At 51.3% G+C, this 20,069-nt stretch overlaps 1 protein-coding gene across 7 annotated transcripts in view; it reads right to left on the bottom strand.

Annotated features, from left to right (window-relative positions):
• dzip1l (DAZ interacting zinc finger protein 1-like) overlaps positions 1-20,069 on the bottom strand; it is a 368,643-nt gene that overhangs the window by 280,917 nt on the left and 67,657 nt on the right. For all 7 annotated transcript variants that reach the window (XM_072474904.1, XM_072474902.1, XM_072474905.1 and 4 more), the window contains one exon: positions 5,325-5,355. In XM_072474904.1, the coding sequence (XP_072331005.1) occupies positions 5,325-5,355 (31 nt within the window). The remainder of the gene's footprint in view (positions 1-5,324; positions 5,356-20,069) is intronic.

The raw sequence follows: 20,069 nt of genomic DNA, 5'->3' as shown, positions 1-20,069 counted from the left end.
TCTCCAGCTCCTCAGAAACCACGTTAGGGAACTGGAGCTGGATGAACTTCGGATCATTCAAGAGGCAGAGGTGGTCATAGATAGAAGCTTCAGGGATGTAGTTACTCTGAAGAATAAAGATAGATGCGTGACGGTGAGAGGTGCTGGGAGGAAGCAGTCAGTACAGGGATCCCCTGTGGTTGTTCCCCTTAGTAACAAGTATACCGCTTTGGATACTGTTGGGGGGGGGGGGGGGGGGGGGGGGGGGAACGGCTTACCAGAGGTAAGCCATGAGGTACAGGACTCTGGTACAGAGTCTGTCCCTGTTGCTCAGAAGGGAAGGGGGGGAGAGGAGTAGAGCATTAATCTTTGGACACTCCATAGTTAGGGGGATAGATAGGAGATTCTGTGGGAACGAGAGAGACTCGCGGTTGGTGTGTTGCCTCCCAGGTGCCAGGGTGCATGATGTCTCGGATCGTGTTTTCGGGATCCTTAAGGGGGAGGGGGAGCAGCCCCAAGTCGTGGTCCACATAGGTACCAACGACATAGGTAGGAAAAAGGATAGGGATGTAAGGCAGGAATTCAGGGAGCTAGGGTGGAAACTTAGATCTAGGACAAACAGAGTTATTATCTCTGGGTTGTTACCCGTGCCACGTGATAGCGAGACGAGGAATAGGGAGAGAGAGGAGTTGAACACGTGGCTACAGGGATGGTGCAGGAGGGAGTGTTTCAGATTTCTGGATAATTGGGGCTCATTCTGGGGTCGGTGGGCCCTCTACAAACGGGATGGTCTACACCTGGACCAGAGGGGTACCAATATCCTGGGGGGGAAATTTGCTAATGCTCTTCGGGAGGGTTTAAACTAGTTCAGCAGGGGCTTGGGAACCTGAATTGTAGCTCCAATATACAGGACGTTGAGCGTAGTGAGGTCATGAGTAAGGTTTCAAAGTTGCAGGAGTGTACCGGCAGGCAAGAAGGTGGTTTAAAGTTTGTCTTCTTCAACGCCAGGAGCATCCGGAATAAGATGGGTGAACTTGCGGCATGGGTTGTACCTGGGACTTCGATATTGTGGCCATTTCGGAGACATGGATAGAGCAGGGACAGGAATGGTTGTTGCAGGTGCCGGGGTTTAGATATTTCAGTAAGCTCAGGGAAGGTGGTAAAAGAGGGGGAATCAAGGACAGTATTACGGTGGCAGAAAGGACGTTTGATGAGGACTCGTCTACTGAGGTAGTATGGGCTGAGGTTAGAAACAGGAAAGGAGAGGTCACCCTGTTAGGGGTTTTCTATAGGCCTCCGAAAAGTTCCAGAGATGTAAAGGAAAGGATTGCAAAGATGATTCTGGATAGGAGCGAAAGCAACAGGGTAGTTGTTACAGGGGATTTCAGCTTTCCAAATATTGACTGGAAACGATATAGTTCGAGTACTTTAGATGGGTCTGTTTTTGTCCAATGTGTGCAGTATGTAGATAGGCCAACGAGAGACGAGGCCATATTGGATTTGGTACTGGGTAATGAACCAGGACAGGTGTTAGATTTGGAGGTAGGTGAGCACTTTGGTGATAGTGACCACAATTCGAATACGTTTACTTTAGTGATGGAAAGCGAAAGGTGTATACCGCAGGGCAAGAGTTATATCTGGGGGAAAGGCAATTATGATGCGATGAGGCAAGACTTAGGATGCATCGGATGGAGAGGAAAACTGCAGGGATGGGCACAATGGAAATGTGGAGCTTGTTCAAGGAACAGCTACTGCGTGTCCTTGATAAGTATGTACCTGTCAGGCAGGGAGGAAGTGGTCGAGCAAGGGAACCGTGGTTTACTAAAGCAGTCGAAACACTTGTCAAGAGGAAGAAGAAGGCTAATGTAAAGATGAGACATGAAGGTTCAGTTAAGGCGCTCAAGAGTTACAAGTTAGCTAGGAAGGACCAAAAGAGAGCTAAGAAGAGCCAGGAGGGGACATGAAAAGTCTTTGGCAGGTAGGATCAAGGATAACCCTAAAGCTTTCCATAGATATGTCAGGAATAAACGAATGACTAGGGTAAGAGTAGGGCCAGTCAAGGACAGTAGTGGGAAGTTGAGCTGGGAGAAGTACGAAATGAATATTTTTTGTCAGTATTCACACAGGAAAAAGACAATGTTGTCGAGGAGAATACTGAGATTCAGGCTACTAGACTAGAAGGGCTTGAGGTTCATAAGGAGGAGGTGTTAGCAATTCTGGAAAGTGTGAAAATAGATAAGTACCCTGGGCCGGATGGGATTTATCCTAGGATTCTCTGGGAAGCTAGGGAGGAGATTGCTGAGCCTTTGGCTTTGATCTTTAAGTCATCTTTGTCTACAGGAATAGTGCCAGAAGACTGGAGGATAGCAAATGTTGTCCCCTTGTTCAAGGAGAGTAGAGACAACCCAGGTAACTATAGACCAGTGAGCCTTACTTCTGTTGTGGGCAAAATCTTGGAAAAGTTTATGAGAGATAGGATGTATAATCATCTGGAAAGGAATAATTTGATTAGAGATAGTCAACCCGGTTTTGTGAAGGGTCGGTCGTGCCTCACAAACCTTATTGAGGTCTTTGAGAAGGTGACCAAACAGGTCGATGAGGGTAAATGTGGTGTATATGGATTTCAGTAAAGCGTTTGATAAGGTTCCCCAAGGTAGGCTACTACAGAAAATACGGAGGCATGGGATTCAGGGTGATTTAGCAGTTTGGATCAGGAATTGGCTAGCTGGAAGAAGACAAAGGGTGGTGTTTGATGGGAAATGTTCAGACTGGAGTCCAGTTACTAGTGATGTACCACAAGGACCTGTTTTGGGGCCACTGCTGTTTGTCATTTTTATAAATGACCTGGAGGAGGGCGTAGAAGGATGGGTGAGTAAATTTGAAGATGATACTAAAGTCGGTGGAGTTGTGGACAGTGCGGAAGAAGTTACAAGTTACAGAGGGACATAGATAAGCTGCAGAGCTGGGCTGAGAGGTGGCAAATGGAGTTTAATGCAGAAAAGTGTGAGGCGATTCATTTTGGAAGGAATAACAGGAAGACAGAGTATTGGGCTAATGGTAAGATTCTTGGCAGTTTGGATGAGCAGAGAGATCTCGGTGTCCATGTACATAGATCCCTGAAAGTTGCCACCCAGGTTGAGAGGGTTGTTAAGAAGGCGTACGGTGTGTTAGCTTTTATTGGTAGAGGGATTGAGTTTCAGAGCCATGAGGTCATGTTGCAGCTGTACAAAACTCTGGTGCGGCCGCATTTGGAGTATTGCGTGCAATTCTGGTCGTCGCATTATAGGAAGGATGTGGAAGCATTGGAAAGGGTGCAGAGGAGATTTACCAGAATGTTGCCTGGTATGGAGGGAAGATCCTATGAGGAAAGGCTGAGGGACTTGAGGCTGTTTTTGTTAGAGAGAAGAAGGTTAAGAGGTGACTTAACTGAGGCATACAAGATGATCAGAGGATTGGATAGGGTGGACAGTGAGAGACTTTTTCCTCGGATGGTGATGTCTAGCACGAGGGGACATAGCTTTAAATTGAGGGGAGATAGATATAGGACAGATGGCAGAGGTAGGTTCTTTACTCAGAGAGTAGTAAGGGCATGGAATGCCCTGCCTGCAACAGTAGTGGACTCGCCAACACTAAGGGCATTCAAATGGTCATTGGATAGACATATGGACGATAAGGCAATAGTGTAGATGGCCTTTAGAGTGGTTTCACAGGTCGGCGCAACATCAAGGGCTGAAGGGCCTGTACTGCGCTGTAATATTCTATGTTCTATGTTCTATGAAGGCCCCGCTTTGTTAACCTTACCTCTTGCCTGGGATGTGGTGACCCTCAGGTTAAATCAACATCTGTCAGTTCTCTCTCTCACACAAAGGGGAGAGCAGCCTCTGCTCCGCTGGGGCCTTGTCAATTTTCATTTCATTTCAAGAAGGGTGAATAGGGGCAGTGTAGTTGATGTTATGGATCTGGACTTTTGAAAAGGGGTTTGACAAATGACACATAATGATCTTGGTGACAAAACTGAAACCAATGGGATAAAAGGGACAATGGCAGCAGAGGTACTAAAATGATTGAGGGGTACAAAAAGCAGAGTTACGGTGAATGGCTTTTTTTTGACATACTGGAAGGAGAGGGCAGGGAGGGCATACAGTGGTTTTTCCCAGAGTTCACCAGGACCACTGTTGTTTTTGATGTACATTAAAGACTTGGGGGTGCAGGGCGCGATTTCAACATTTGCGGACAACATGAGACTTGGAGCTTAGTAAACAGGGAGGAAGATAGCAATAGGCTTCAAGGAGTAAATAGTTGGTTGGTGGAATGGGTAGGCACATAGCAGATAAAATTCAACACAGAAAACATGTGAAACATATTTTGACATGAAGGTGGAGGAGAGACAACACCAGCTCAATCGTATAATTTTAAACAGGGTGCAAGGCCAAGAGAGTGTTTGTGCATGGAGGACTGAAGAAAGCATCTGGAACCCCGAGCTTTATATCAGAGGCCTACAGTATAATAACAATATAAAACACTAACTCGGCCCAGCTGGGACAGTGCGTCCAACTCTGGGCACCAGGTCTGAAGAAGGGACGTGAACTCTTTGGAAAGGCCACAGGAGAGATTTGCTTGTTCCACAGGCAAGGGCGTGTGGACAGACTGGTGAAGCTGGATTTGTTTTCTAAGCAGGCAAATCTTCGAGGTATTTGGTGGGCATGTTTCAAAAATCAGGAATGACTTTGGCAGTGTAAATAAAGAGTTTGCAATAATTGATAAGCAGAGGCACGGACTGAAGGTAGTTGGCAAAAGAACCAGAGGTGACTCGAGGATAAGTCCCTTACCAACAAGTGGTTCGGATGTGGAACATACTGCTTGAAAGGGTGGCGGATACAGATTAAAGAATAGCCTTGAAAAGGGGCTTGGATAATCGGCCGAAGGAGAAGAAGTTGCAGGAATATGGGGATTCAGAGGAGTGGAATTGACTGAATCGTTCTTCTAAAGAGCTGGCACAGAAGGAGTGGGACAAATGGCCTCTTCTCTGTACAACAATATGATGCATATGGACCAAAACACAGCTACAGCCACAGACACGGAGCCCCACTCAGACGCAAAAGGTCCTCTATAGCATTTGGTCATATATTACAGAGCCATGCTCGCTGGAAACTCCAGCTCTGAATAATGGTACAGCTATTGCAAAGGAAATGGGCAGTGAGAGGCACGAAGGCTGGAGGGTCAGACATGGAACCTTACTCCCAGCACTAACCTTCCCTCTGTCCACACGGAGGGCAGGGATTTACAAATTCAAGGCTCAGATAGAATGATCGGTAGACACACAGAAAGAGAACGAGAGTTCTTACCTTGAACTGGTCTGAAAGAAAGTTTTCTGATCTGTAAAAATAAAACAAAGCAGGGAGATCATGACTAGGGCTGGATAATCTGTATTTCAGGAGTAACAAAATACATTCCAACAAAAGTTGCTCTTTGTGATGCCCACCGTCACTGGACCTGTATGAAACGTACATTCTGGCCCCATTTGTAAAAGAGAGAGTGAGGTAAAAAACGAAACTTCTGAGGTATATGCTGTATCTAATCCCATGTTGTACACATCCTGGGAATGTTTGATGGGGACAGTGTAGAAGAAGCATTACTCTGTACCTAACTCCGTGCTCGACCTGCCTTGAGAGTGTTTGATGGGGACAGTGTAGAGGGAATTTACTCTGTATCTAACCCCGTGCTCGACCTGTCCTGGGAGTGTTTGATGGGGACAGTCTAGAGGAAGCTTTACTCTGTATCTAACTCCGTGCTTGACCTGCCTTGGGGGTGTTTGATGGGGACAGTCTAGAGGAAGCATTACTCTGTATCTAACTCCGTGTTCGACCTGCCTTGGGAGTGTTTGATGGGGACAGTGTCAAGTGAATTTACTCTGTACCTAACTGGTGTTGTGCCTGCCCTGAGAGTGCTTAAAGGGACAATGCAGAGGGAGCTTTTCTCTGTGTCTAACCTCATGCTGTCCCCATCAAATATTCCAGTATAGTATAAAAGCAGCTTCACTCTGTATCTAACCCGTGTTGTACCTTGCCTCCAAGTGTTTAATGGAACAGTGCAGAGAGAGCTTTACTCTGTATCTAACCCCATGCTGTATCTGTCCTGCGAGTGTTTGATATGGACAGTATGTATGGAACTTTACTCTGCGCTTAAACCAATGATGTACCTGTCCTGAAAGTGTTTTTGGGGACAGTGTAGAGGGAGCTATACTCTGTACCTCACCCCATGCTGTACTTGCACCTGGGAGTGTTTGATGGAAGTATAGAGGGAGTTTCACTCTGTATCTAACCCCCATGCTGTACCAGCCCTGAGGGAATTTGATGGAGATACTGTAGGAGGAATTTTACTCCATATTAAGTCCACGTTCCAATGACCTTGGAATGATTGGTGGACAGTGCAGAAGGAGCCTTACTCGGTATCTAACCTGTGCTCTGGCTGCCTTGGGAGCGTTTGATGGGGATAGCATAGAGGGAGCTTTACTTTGACCTGGAAGGGCTCAGAATTATAGAATCTCACAACACCAAAGGAGGGGACCTGGTCCATTGTGACCTGGTCCATTGTGACCTGGTCGACAATGATCTGGCCAACAATGATCTGGTCCACTGTGCCTATACTGGTGCATTGAAGGATTTCTCGCGTATTGTGTTCAGTTTTGGTCTGCTTACCTGAGAAAGGACGTACTGGCACTGGAGGGTATGCAGAGGAGATTCACTAGGTTAATCCCAGAGCTGAAGGGGTTGGATTACGAGAAGAGGTTGAGTAGACTGGGACTGTACTCATTGGAATTTAGAAGGATATGGGGGGAATCTTATAGAAACATATGAAATTATGAAGGGAATAGATAGGATAGATGCGGGCAAGTTGTTTCCACTGGCGGGTGAAAGCAGAACTAGGGGGCATCGCCTCAAAATAAAGGGAAGTAGATTTAGGACTGAGTTTAGGAGGAACTTCTTCACCCAAAGGGTTGTGAATCTATGGAATTCCTTGCCCAGTGAAGCAGTAGAGGCTCGTTCATTAAATGTTTTTAAGATAAAGATAGATAGTTTTTTGAAGAATAAAGGGATTAAGGGTTATGGTGTTCGGGCCGGAAAGTGGAGCTGAGTCCACAAAAGATCAGCCATGATCTCATTGAAGGGTGGAGCAGGCTCGAGGGGCCAGATGGCCTACTCCTGCTCCTAGTTCTTATGTTCTTATGTTAATCTTACCCCACTGAATTTTTCCCTTCTATTTTATTTTCAGTTATTTATCAGATTTCCTTTTGAAAGTTACTGCTTCCACCACCCTTTTGAGCAGCACATTCCAGATATATCTATGCATTAAAATAAATTCTCATCTCCCCAGGTTATCTTACCAATTATAAATCTGTGTCACAAGCGGGTGCAGTTTGAGGTGGGGAGTATTGTTTCGGACGGGGGAGTTCGCTACGTTATGGTGAGTGGTAAGCTGGAAGGGAGGAAGGTGGTCCTGGTCAACATATATGCGCCAAACTGGGATGATGCGGATTTCATAAAGAGGGTGCTGGGGAAGATACCCGACCTGGATTCCCACAAGCGGTTTATTGGAGGGGACTTCAATACAGTTATGGATCCAGGCCTGGACCGGTCGTGCTCAAGAACGGGCAGTGTCAGCAATGGTAAAAGAGCGGAGGGAGTTCATGGAGCAGATGGGGGGGGGGTCCCGGATCGATTTTTTTAATACTGAGTAGGGATCTACTGACGGGGGTGGTGGATGCGCAGTATTCGGCAATCACCATTTCCGACCATGCCCCGCACTGGGTCGAGCTACAGGTGAGTGAAGAGAGCTTCCAGTGCCCGCAGTGGAGGCTGGATGTGGGACTGATGGCGGATGAAGAGGTGTGCGAGAGGGTGAGGAAGTGTATACAAAACTATCTGCGGATCAACGATATGGGGGAAGTCTCGGCAGCGGTGGTGTGGGAGGCGCTCAAGGCAGTGGTAAGAGGGGGGCTGATTTCAATCCGGGCTCACAGGGACAAGACGGACAGGGCAGAAATGGACCGACTGTTCGCAGAGATCCTGCAGATTGACAGGAGGTACGCGGGGACCCCGAGTGCGGAGCTCTTGAGGGAACGGAGGAGGCTGCAGGCGGAGTTTGGGGTGGTGTCCACGGGTAAGGCAGTGGAGCAGCTCAGAAAGGCGAGGGGTGCGGTATATGAACATGGAGAGAAAGCCAGTAGGATGCTGGCTCAGCAGCTCAGAAAGAGGGAGGCAGCTAGGGCAATAGGTAAAGTGGTGGATGGAGGCAGTAACGTGGTAGGGGATGCGGTGGGTGTGAACAGAGCTTTCAAGGGCCTTTATAGTAAACTCTATAGCTCGGAGCCCCCCGCGGGGCCGGAGGGGGTGAGACGCTTCTTAGGCGGCCTGACATTCCCAAAAGTGGGCAGGGAGCTAGTAGAAGGGCTGGGCGCCCCGATCAGAGCTGAGGAGATATTTGAGGGCATAAAGGCCATGCAGTCAGGTAAAGCCCCGCCGGGGGGCCAGATGGGTACCTGGTAGAATTTTACAAAAGGTTCTCCGGATATTGGGGCCGCTGCTGGTCAAGATTTTTAATGAGGCAAGGCACAGAGGGGTGCTTCCCCAGACGATGTTGCAGGCTACAATCTCCTTGATTTTAAAACAGGACAAGAACCCGGAGTCGTGTGGGTCTTATAGGCCGATCTCCCTTCCTTTTTTTTAAAATATATTTACGAAAGATTTTTAACACAATTTTTCTCACTTACGAACAATAACCCAATAACCCCCCCCCCCCCGTAAAGAAAAACGAGAAATCGCACAGAGCAAGATATATACATGGCAAAATGATATATTTACACAGCTTTGTACACTGGCCCTCACCCGTACGTGCCAGTTTCCCCAACCCTTCATGTCATCTCTTGCTCATCCACCCTCCCAGGCAGTCCCCCCTTTCCCTTTCCACCCTCCCCCCCCCCCCCAAGGTTGCTGCTGCTGCTGACCGACCTTCCTCTAACGCTCCGCGAGATAGTCTAGGAACAGTTGCCACCGCCTGTAAAACCCCTGCGCAGACCCTCTCAAGGCGAACTTAATCCTCTCCAGCTTTATGAACCCAGCCATGTCGTTTATGCAGGCCTCCAGGCTAGGGGGCTTCGCCTCCTTCCACATTAGCCAGATCTTTCGCCGGGCTACTAGGGGCGCAAAGGCCAGAATGCCGGCCTCTTTCGCCTCCTGCACTCCCGGCTCGTCCACTGCTCCAAATATTGCTAGCCCCCAGCTTGGCTTGACCCGGACTTTCACCACCTGAGATATTGCTCCCGCCACTCCTCTCCAGAACCCCTCCAGTGCCGGGCATGACCAAAACATATGGACATGGTTCGCCGGGCTCCCTGAGCACCTTCCACATCTGTCCTCTACCCCAAAGAACCGACTCAACCTCGCCCCTGTCAAGTGCGCTCTGTGAACCACCTTAAATTGTATCAGGCTGAGCCTGGCACACGTGGAGGAGGAATTAACCCTACACAGGGCATCAGCCCACAGCCCTTCCTCGATCTCCTCCCCCAGCTCCTCCTCCCATTTACCCTTCAACTCAACTACCAGCGCTTCCCCCTCTTCTTTCATCTCTTGGTGTATTTCCGACACCTTGCCCTCCCCGACCCATACCCCCGAGATCACCCTATCTTGAACTTCTTGTGCCGGGAGCAACGGGAATTCCCTCATCTGTCACCTCACAAAAGCCCTCACCTGCATATATCTAAAGGCATTTCCTGGGGGTAACTCGAACTTCTCCTCCAGTGCCCCTAGGCTCGCAAACGTCCCGTCGATGAACAGGTCCCCCATTCTTCCAATCCCCGCCCGATGCCAGCTCTGGGACCCCCCGTCCATCTTCCCCGGGACAAACCGGTGGTTACCCCTGATCGGGGACCACACCGATGCTCCCATTGCACCCCGGTGCCGTCTTCACTGGCCCCAGATCCTTAGCGTTGCCGCCACCACCGGGCTTGTGGTATACTTTGTCGGCGAGAGCGGCAGCGGTGCCATCACCAACGCCCCCAGGCTCGTTCCTTTACAGGACGTCATCTCCATCCGCTTCCATGCCGCCCCCTCTCCCTCCATAACCCACTTGCGGATCATCGCCACATTTGCTGCCCAGTAGTAGCTCCCCAGGCTTGGCAGGGCCAACCCTCCTCGGTCCCTACTGCGTTCCAGGAACCCTCTCCTTACTCTCGGGGTCTTATTCGCCCACACAAACCCCATAATACTCCTACCTACTCTATTAAAAAAGGCCTTAGTGATCACGATGGGAAGGCACTGAAACACAAACAGAAACCTCGGAAGGACCACCATTTTGACCGACTGCACTCTACCCGCCAGAGAGAGCGGTAACATGTCCCATCTTTTGAAATCCTCCTCCATTTGATCCACCAACCTCGTCAGATTCAGTTTATGTAGAATCCCCCAACTCCTGGCCATCTAGATCCCCAGATACCGATACACGTACAGCAACAGGTCATCCGCATATAGCGACACCCGATGCTCTTCTCCCCCTCGGACCACCCCCCTCCATTTATTAGACTCCCTCAATGACATGGCCAAGGGTTCGATCGCCAATGCAAACAACAGGGGAGACAGGGGGCACCCCTGCCTCGTCCCTCGGTACAGTCGAAAGTACTCCAACCTCCGCCGGTTCGTCACTTCACTCGCCACCGGGGCTCTGTAAAGGAGCTTAACCCAGCTGATAAACCCTCCGCCGAACCCAAACCTACGCAGCACCTCCCAGAGGTACTCCCACTCTATTCGGTCAAAGGCCTTCTCCGCGTCCATAGCTGCCACTATCTCCGCCTCTCCCTCCCCCGATGGCATCATCATCACGTTTAAGAGCCGCCACACGTTAGTGTTTAATTGCCTGCCCTTTACGAATCCCGTCTGGTCTTCCTGGATCACCCCCGGGACACAGTCCTCGATCCTCGTGGCCAGCACTTCTGCCAGCAACTTTGCATCCACATTGAGGAGCGAGATCGGCCTGTACGATCCACATTGCAGTGGGTCCTTGTCCCGCTTTAGGATCAAAGAAATTGTCGCTTCCAACATTGTCGGGGGCAGGGTCCCCTCCTCTCTTGCCCCATTAAAGGTCCTCACCAGTAGCGGGACCAACAGGTCTACGTACTTCCTGTAGAACTCCACCGGGAATCCGTCCGGTCCCGGGGCCTTCCCCGCCTGCATACTCCCCAAACCCTTGCTCAGCTCCTCCAACCCAATTGGTGCCCCCAAACCAGCCACCTCTTGCTCCTCCACCCTCGGGAATCTCAGTTGATCTAGGAATCGTCTCATCCCTTCTTCCCCCGCTGGGGGCTGGGATCTGTACAGCTCTTCATAAAAGGCCTTAAATACCTCGTTTATTTTCGTCGCACTCCGAACCGTGGCTCCCCTTCCATCTTCGACTCCCCCTATTTCCCTCGCTGCCATCCTCTTACGGAGCTGGTGTGCCAGCATCCGACTAGCCTTTTCCCCGTACTCGTAGGTCGCCCCCTGCGCTTTCCTCCACTGTGCCTCCGCCTTCCCTGTGGTCAACAGGTCAAACTCCGTCTGGAGCCGTCGTCTTTCCCCAAGTAATCTTTCCTCCGGGGCCTCTGCGTATCTCCTGTCCACTCTCAAAATCTCCCCCACTAACCTCTCCCTTTCCATACCCTCTGTCTTCTCCCTATGAGCCCTAATGGAGATTAGCTCTCCCCAGATCACCGCCTCCCATACCACCCCCACCCGCACCTCCCCGTTGTCGTTGGCCTCCAAGTACCTTTCGATACACCCCCTCACCTTCCCACCCACCACCTCGTCCGCCAGCAGTCCCACATCCAGCCGCCACAACGGGCGTTGGTCCCTCTCCTCTCCCAGCTCCAGTTCCACCCAGTGAGGGGGCATGGTCCGAAACGGCTATGGCCGAATACTCCGTCCCCTCCACCCTCGGGATGAGCGCCCTACCCAGAACAAAAAAATCTATCCGGGAGTAGGATTTGTGTACATGGGAGAAGAAAGAAAATTCCCTGGCCTGCGGCCTTGCAAACCTCCATGGGTCCACTCCCCCCATCTGATCCATAAACTCCCTAAGTACCTTGGCCGCCGCCGGCCTCTTTCCAGTCCTTGATTTGGAGCGGTCCAGTGCTGGATCCAACACTGTATTGAAGTCCCCTCCCATTATCAGGCCTCCTATCTCCAGGTCCGGATTGCGCCCCACCATGCGCTTCATGAATCCTGCATCATCCCAGTTCGGGCCGTATACGTTTACCAACACCACCCACATCCCTTGCAGCCTACCGCTCACCATTACATAGCGCCCTCCATTGTCCACTACAATAGTCTTGGCCTCAAATGACACCCGCTTCCCCACCAATATTGCCACCCCTCTATTCTTCGCGTCCAGTCCCGAGTGCAATACCTGTCCGACCCATCCCTTTCTTAACCTGACCTGGTCCGCCACCTTCAGGTGTGTCTCTTGGAGCATGACCACGTCCGCCTTCAGTCCCTTTAAGTGCGCGAACACTCAAGCCCTCTTCACCGGCCCATTCAGGCCCCTCACGTTCCACGTTATCAGCCGGATTGGAGGGCTCTCACCCTCACCCCTCACCCCCCCCCCCCCCCCCACCCATGTGGGAGTCTCCCAATCAATATGCATTCCTTCGTTCCCCTTCCCGCCTTACTTCCCACGCGCGGGAAAAAAAACCTGCGCTTTCCAAAGCCCACTCCACCCCCTCTGGCGCAGCTCCTGTCGCGGCCTTGTCTCTCTCCCACAGCCCATGTAACATTTCCTGCGCGTGATTGACCCCCTATATACAACAACCATCACACATCAAACCTCAAACATCCCCCCACCCTCACAAACCCTCAGTTAGAGTCCAACTTTTTGGTTTGTATAAATGTCCACGCCTCTTCAGGCGTTTCAAAGTAATAGTGTTGGCCCTTGTATGTGACTCACAGTCGCGCCGGCTGCAGCATTCCGAATTTCACATCTTTCCAGTACAACGCCGCTTTGGCCCAGTTGAAACCCGCTCTCCGCTTTGCAACCTCCGTGCTCCAGTCCTAGTATATTCTGATCTCTGCATTGTCCCACTTACTGCTCCGCTCCTTCTTGGCCCATTTCAGGACCCTCTCTCTGTCCGTGAACGGTGGAACCTCACCACCAACGCCCTTGGCTGGGGCTTCCTTGCCAGCACCCGATGTGCCCCGTCCAACTCCAGCGGCCTCGAAGGGGCCTTCGTGCCCATCATCGCCTCGAGCATCGTGCTCGCGTATGCCCCAGCATCGGCCCCCTCCACTCCCTCAGGGAGACCCAGGATCCACAGATTCTTTCTCCTCGACCTGTGATCCAGGTATTCGAGTCTCCCCGCCCACCTCTTGTGTAGCGCCTCGTTCTGCTCCACTCTCACCGCCAGGCCCACAAGCTCGTCCTCGTTCTGACTGACTCTTTTCTGTACCTCCTGGATCTTAACTTTGTGGACCTTCTGGGTGATCCCGAGTCCTTCAATTGCCGAAAGCATAGGCGCCAACATCTCCTTGCGCATCTCCTCGCACTGCTCCTCGAAGCAGCGCTTGATGAACTCCTGCAGCTCCCCTTTGTCCCTGGCCGCCGCCATTTTGTTTTCTTTCCCTCGCTTCTCCCGTTGCTCCAGTGCCGCTCCTTTGGCCGTTGCACTTCTGGTCTGTTTCATAGAAGTTGGAGGGGGACCTCTCTCTTCCCTTCCCCACGGGTTGCGTCAAAAAAAAGTTCCGTTGGGGCTCCTCTAGCGAGCCCGAAAGTCCGTGGTAGCGGGAGCTGCCGAATCGTGAGGCTTAGCTCCGCATAGCCGCAACCGGAAGTCCGATCTCCCTTCTTTTTTTTTTTTAAAATAATATTTTATTGAAAATTTTTGGTCAACCAACACAGTACATTGTGCATCCTTTACACAACATTATAACAATACAGATAATAATGACCTTTTTTATTGAAACAAGAACAAAAGAAAACAACAACAAATAAATAAATATTAAATAACAAAAATAAAAACTAGCCCTAATTGGCAACTGCCTTGTCTCAGGCCACCCCCCCCCCCCCCCCCCCCCCAAGTCCTGGGCTGCTGCTGCTGCCTTCTTTTTTCCCCCATCTATCTTTCCGCAAGATATTCGACGAACGGTTGCCACCGCCTGGTAAACCCTTGAGCCGACCCCCTTAGGACGAACTTAATCCGCTCTAACTTTATGAACCCCGCCATATCATTTATCCAGGTCTCCACCCCCGGGGGCTTGGCTTCTTTCCACATTAGCAATATCCTGCGCTGGGCTACTAGGGACGCAAAGGCCAAAACATCGGCCTCTCTCGCCTCCTGCACTCCCGGCTCTTGTGCAACCCCAAATATAGCCAACCCCCAGCTTGGTTCGACCCGGACTCCTACTACTTTCGAAAGCACCTTTGTCACCCCCATCCAAAACCCCTGTAGTGCCGGGCATGACCAAAACATATGGGTATGATTCGCTGGGCTTCTCGAGCACCTCGCACACCTATCCTCCACCCCAAAAAATTTACTGAGCCGTGTTCCAGTCATATGTGCCCTGTGTAATACCTTAAACTGAATCAGGCTTAGCCTGGCGCACGAGGACGACGAGTTTACCCTGTTTAGGGCATCTGCCCACAGCCCCTCCTCGATCTCCTCCCCTAGCTCTTCTTCCCATTTCCCTTTTAGTTCGTCCACCATAGTCTCTCCTTCATCCCTCATTTCCCTATATATATCCGACACCTTACCGTCCCCCACCCATTTCTTCGAGATGACTCTGTCCTGCACCTCTTGTGTCGGGAGCTGTGGGAATTCCCTCACCTGTTGCCTCGCAAAAGCCCTCAATTGCATGTACCTGAATGCATTCCCTTGGGGCAACCCATATTTCTCAGTCAGCGCTCCCAGACTCGCGAACTTCCCATCCACAAATAGATCTTTCAATTGCGTTATACCTGCTCTTTGCCACATTCCATATCCCCCATCCATTCCCCCCGGGGCAAACCTATGGTTGTTTCTTATCGGGGACCCCCCCAATGCTCCGGTCTTTCCCCTATGTCGTCTCCACTGTCCCCAAATCTTCAGTGTAGCTACCACCACCGGACTCGTGGTATAGTTCCTTGGTGAGAACGGCAATGGGGCTGTCACCATAGCCTGCAGGCTGGTCCCCCTACAGGACGCCCTCTCTAATCTCTTCCACGCCGCTCCTTCCTCCTCTCCCATCCACTTACTCACCATTGAAATATTAGCGGCCCAATAATACTCACTTAGGCTCGGTAGTGCCAGCCCCCCCCTATCCCTACTACGCTGTAAGAATCCCTTCCTCACTCTCGGAGTCTTCCCGGCCCAAACAAAACCCATGATACTCTTTTCTATCCTTTTGAAAAAAGCCTTCGTGATCACCACCGGGAGGCACTGAAACACAAAGTGGAATCTCGGGAGGACCACCATCTTAACCGCCTGCACCCTCCCTGCCATTGACAATGCTACCATATCCCATCTCTTGAAATCTTCCTCCATCTGTTCCACCAACCGCGTCAAATTTAGCCTGTGCAATGTGCCCCAATTCTTAGCTATCTGGATCCCCAGGTAACGAAAGTCTCTTGTTACCTTCCTCAACGGTAGGTCTTCTATTTCTCTACTCTGCTCCCCTGGATGTACCACAAACAGCTCACTCTTCCCCATGTTCAATTTATACCCTGAAAAATCCCCAAACTCCCCAAGTATCCGCATTATTTCTGGCATCCCCTCCGCTGGATCCGCCACATATAGTAGCAGATCATCCGCATATAAAGATACCCGGTGTTCTTCTCCTCCCCTAAGTATTCCCCTCCATCTCTTGGAACCTCTCAGCGCTATCGCCAGGGGCTCAATCGCCAGTGCAAACAGTAATGGGGACAGAGGACATCCCTGCCTTGTCCCTCTATGGAGCCGAAAATATGCCGATCCCCGTCCATTCGTGACCACACTCGCCACTGGGGCCCTATACAACAGCTGCACCCATCTAACATACCCCTCTCCAAACCCAAATCTCCTCAACACCTCCCACAGATAATCCCATTCCACTCTATCAAATGCTTTCTCGGCATCCATCGCCACTACTATCTCCGTTTCACCCTCTGGTGGGGCCATCATCATTACCCCTAACAGCCCCCGTATATTCGTGTTCAGCTGTCTCCCCTTCACAAACCCAGTTTGGTCCTCATGAACCACCCCCGGGACACATTCCTCTATTCTCATTGCCATTACCTTGGCCAGGACCTTGGCATCCACATTGAGGAGGGAAATTGGTCTGTAGGACCCGCATTGTAGCGGATCCTTTTCCTTCTTTAAGAGAAGCGATATCGTTGCTTCTGACATAGTCGGGGGCAGTTGTCCCCGTTCCTTTGCCTCGTTAAAGGTCCTCGTCAGTAGCGGGGCGAGCAAGTCCAAATATTTTCTGTAAAATTCAACTGGGAATCCGTCCGGTCCCGGGGCCTTTCCCGTCTGCATGTTCCTAATTCCTTTCACCACTTCTTCTACCGTGATCTGTGCTCCCAGTCCCACCCTTTCCTGCTCTTCCACCTTGGGAATTTCCAGCCGATCCAAAAAATCCATCATTCTCTCCCTCCCATCCGGGGGTTGAGCTTCATACAATTTTTTATAAAATGTCTTGAACACTTTGTTCACTCTCTCCGCTCCCCGCTCCGTCTCTCCTTCCTCGTCCCTCACCCCCCCTATTTCCCTCGCTGCTCCCCTTTTCCTCAATTGGTGTGCCAGCAATCTGCTCGCCTTCTCTCCATATTCATACTGTACACCCTGCGCCTTCCTCCATTGTGCCTCTGCAGTGCCTGTAGTCAGCAAGTCAAATTCCACATGCAGCCTTTGCCTTTCCCTGTACAGTCCCTCCTCCGGTGCTTCCGCATATTGTCTATCCACCCTCAAAAGTTCTTGCAGCAACCGCTCCCGTTCCTTACTCTCCTGCTTCCCTTTATGTGTCCTTATTGATATCAGCTCCCCCCTAACCACCGCCTTCAACGCCTCCCAGACCACTCCCACCTGAACCTCCCCATTGTCATTGAGTTCCAAGTACTTTTCAATGCATCCCCTCACCCTTAGGCACACCCCCTCATCCGCCATTAGTCCCATGTCCATTCTCCAGGGTGGGCGCCCTCTTGTTTCCTCCCCTATCTCCAAGTCTACCCAGTGTGGGGCATGATCCGAAATGGCTATAGCCGTATATTCCGTTCCCCTCACCCTCGGGATCAATGCCCTACCCAACACAAAAAAGTCTATGCGTGAATAGACTTTATGGACATAGGAGAAAAACGAGAACTCCTTACTCCTAGGTCTACTGAATCTCCACGGGTCCACCCCTCCCATCTGCTCCATAAAATCCTTAAGCACCTTGGCTGCTGCCGGCCTCCTACCAGTCCTGGACTTCGACTTATCCAGCCTTGGTTCCAACACCGTGTTAAAGTCTCCCCCCATTATCAGCTTTCCGGTCTCTAGGTCTGGGATGCGTCCTAGCATTCGCCTCATAAAGTTGGCATCGTCCCAGTTCGGGGCATACACGTTTACCAAAACCACCATCTCTCCCTGTAATTTGCCACTCACCATCACGTATCTGCCCCCGTTATCCGCCACTATAGTCTTCGCCTCGAACATTACCCGCTTCCCCACTAATATAGCCACCCCCCTGTTTTTCGCATCCAGCCCCGAATGGAACACCTGCCCCACCCATCCTTTGCGCAACCTAACCTGGTCTATCAGTTTCAGGTGCGTTTCCTGTAGCATAACCACATCTGCTTTAAGTTTCTTAAGGTGTGCGAGTACTCGTGCCCTCTTTATCGGCCCGTTAAGCCCCCTCACGTTCCACGTGATCAGCCGAGTTGGGGGGCTTCCCACCCCCCCCCCCCTTGCCGGTTAGCCATCATCTTTTTCCAGCTTCTCACCCAGTTCCCACGCAGCTGTATCTCTCCCAGACGGTGCCCCCCGCCCATCCTTTCCCGTACCCACTCCCCCCTTTCCCCAGCAGCAGCAACCCAGTAATTCCCCCCTCCCCCCCCCCCTAGCGTAATTACTCCCCCCATGTTGCTCCCAGAAGTCAGCAAACTCTGGCTGACCTCGGCTTCCCCCCGTGATCACGGCTCGCACCGTGCGACGCCCCCTCCTTCCTGCTTCTCTATTCCCGCCATAATTATCATAGCGCGGGAACCAAGCCCGCGCCTCTCCCTCGGCCCGCCCCTATTGGCCAACGCCCCATCTCCTCCACCTCCCCTCCTCCCCCCATCACCACCTGTGGGAGAAAGAAAAGTTACCATACCGCAGGATTAAAACATAAAACCCCTCTTCGCCCCCCCCCATTCGCCCCACCACTTTGTCCAAACGTTCATTTTCATAATCCAATCATTCCAATTTTTCTTCTACAATAAAAGTCCACGCTTCATCCGCCGTTTCAAAGTAGTGGTGCCTCCCTTGATATGTGACCCACAGTCTTGCCGGTTGCAGCATTCCAAATTTTATCTTCTTTTTGTGAAGTACCCGCTTTGGCCCGATTAAAGCTCGCCCTCCTTCTCGCCACCTCCGCACTCCAATCTTGATAAACGCGGATCACCGCGTTCTCCCATTTACTACACCGAGTTTTCTTCGCCCATCTAAGGACCATTTCTCTATCCTTAAAACGGAGGAATCTCACCACTATGGCTCTGGGAGTTTCTCCTGCTCTCGATCCTCGCACCATAACTCGGTATGCTCCCTCCACCTCCAACGGACCCGTCGGGGCCTCCGCTCCCATTAACGAGTGCAGCATCGTGCTCACATATGCCCCGACGTCCGCCCCCTCCACACCTTCAGGAAGGCCAAGAATCCTCAAGTTGTTCCTCCTTGCGTTGTTTTCCAGTGCCTCCAACCTCTCCACAGATCGTTTCTGGTGTGCCTCCTGTATCTCCGACTTCACCACCAGGCCCTGTATGTCGTTTTCATTCCCTGCTGCTTTCGCCTTCACGACCCGAAGCTCCTGCTCCTGGGTCTTTTGTTCCTCTTTCAGCCCTTCAATCGCCTGTAATATCGGGGCCAACAACTCTTTCTTCATTTCCTTTTTTATCTCCTCCACGCAGCGTTTCAAGAACTCTTGTTGTTCAGGGCCCCATATGAAACTGCCACCTTCCGACGCCATCTTGGTTTCTGCTTGCCTTCCTTGCCGTTGTTCCAAAGGATCCGCTGCAATCCGGCCATTTTCCTCTCCTTTTTCCATCCGTGTCCAGGGGGAACACCCTTCTGGTTTACCGCACGGTGTTTTTAGCCGTTAAAATTGCCGTTGGGGCTCCTATCAAGAGCCCAAAAGTCCGTTCCACCGGGAGCTGCCGAAACGCGCGACTCAGCTGGTCATCGCCGCACCCGGAAGTCCCGATCTCCCTTCTTAACGTGGAAGCTAAACTGCTGGCAAAGCTTTTGGCCACTAGGATTGAGTGCCGAGTGTTATTAGGGAGAACCAAACAGGGTTCGTTAAAGGTAGGCGACTGGTGGCGAATATAAGAAGATTGTTCAATGTGATCATGATGCCCCCAGAGAGAAAGGAGGTGGAGGTAGTGGTCGCAATGGACATGGAGATGGCATTTGACCGGGTAGAGTGGGACTACTTCTGGGAGGTGCTGGGACGGTTTGGATTTGGGGTGGGTTTCATCGACTGGATCAGGCTGCTATATCAGGCCCGGAGGCAAGTGTGAGGACAAACAGGACGACTTCCGACTATTTTAGACTGCACCGCGGGACAAGACACTGCTGTTTGCGCTAGCTATTGAGCCGCTGGCAATTGCTCTGAGGGCTTCAGAGGGTTGGAAGGGGCTGGTTCGGTGGGGGTGGTGGAGCATAGAGTTCCATTGTACACAGATGACCTGCTCTTGTACGTTTCGGACCCAATGGCGGGGTGGATGGAATCATGGCGACCCTGGGGGAATTTGGCCGGTTTTCGGAGTACAAACTGAATATGATGAAAAGTGAAATGTTTGTAGTTCAAGAGAGGGGCCAAGGGGACAGGCTGAGGGAGCTGCTGTTCCAGTTAGTTAGGGACAGTTTCAGGTACCTGGGA

The sequence above is a fragment of the Scyliorhinus torazame genome, chromosome 14, assembly GCF_047496885.1.
Source record: "Scyliorhinus torazame isolate Kashiwa2021f chromosome 14, sScyTor2.1, whole genome shotgun sequence".
In the NCBI taxonomy this organism is placed as follows: domain Eukaryota; kingdom Metazoa; phylum Chordata; class Chondrichthyes; order Carcharhiniformes; family Scyliorhinidae; genus Scyliorhinus; species Scyliorhinus torazame.
Note: the sequence above shows the minus strand (reverse complement) of the source record. Positions and strands in the feature narration are given on the sequence as shown.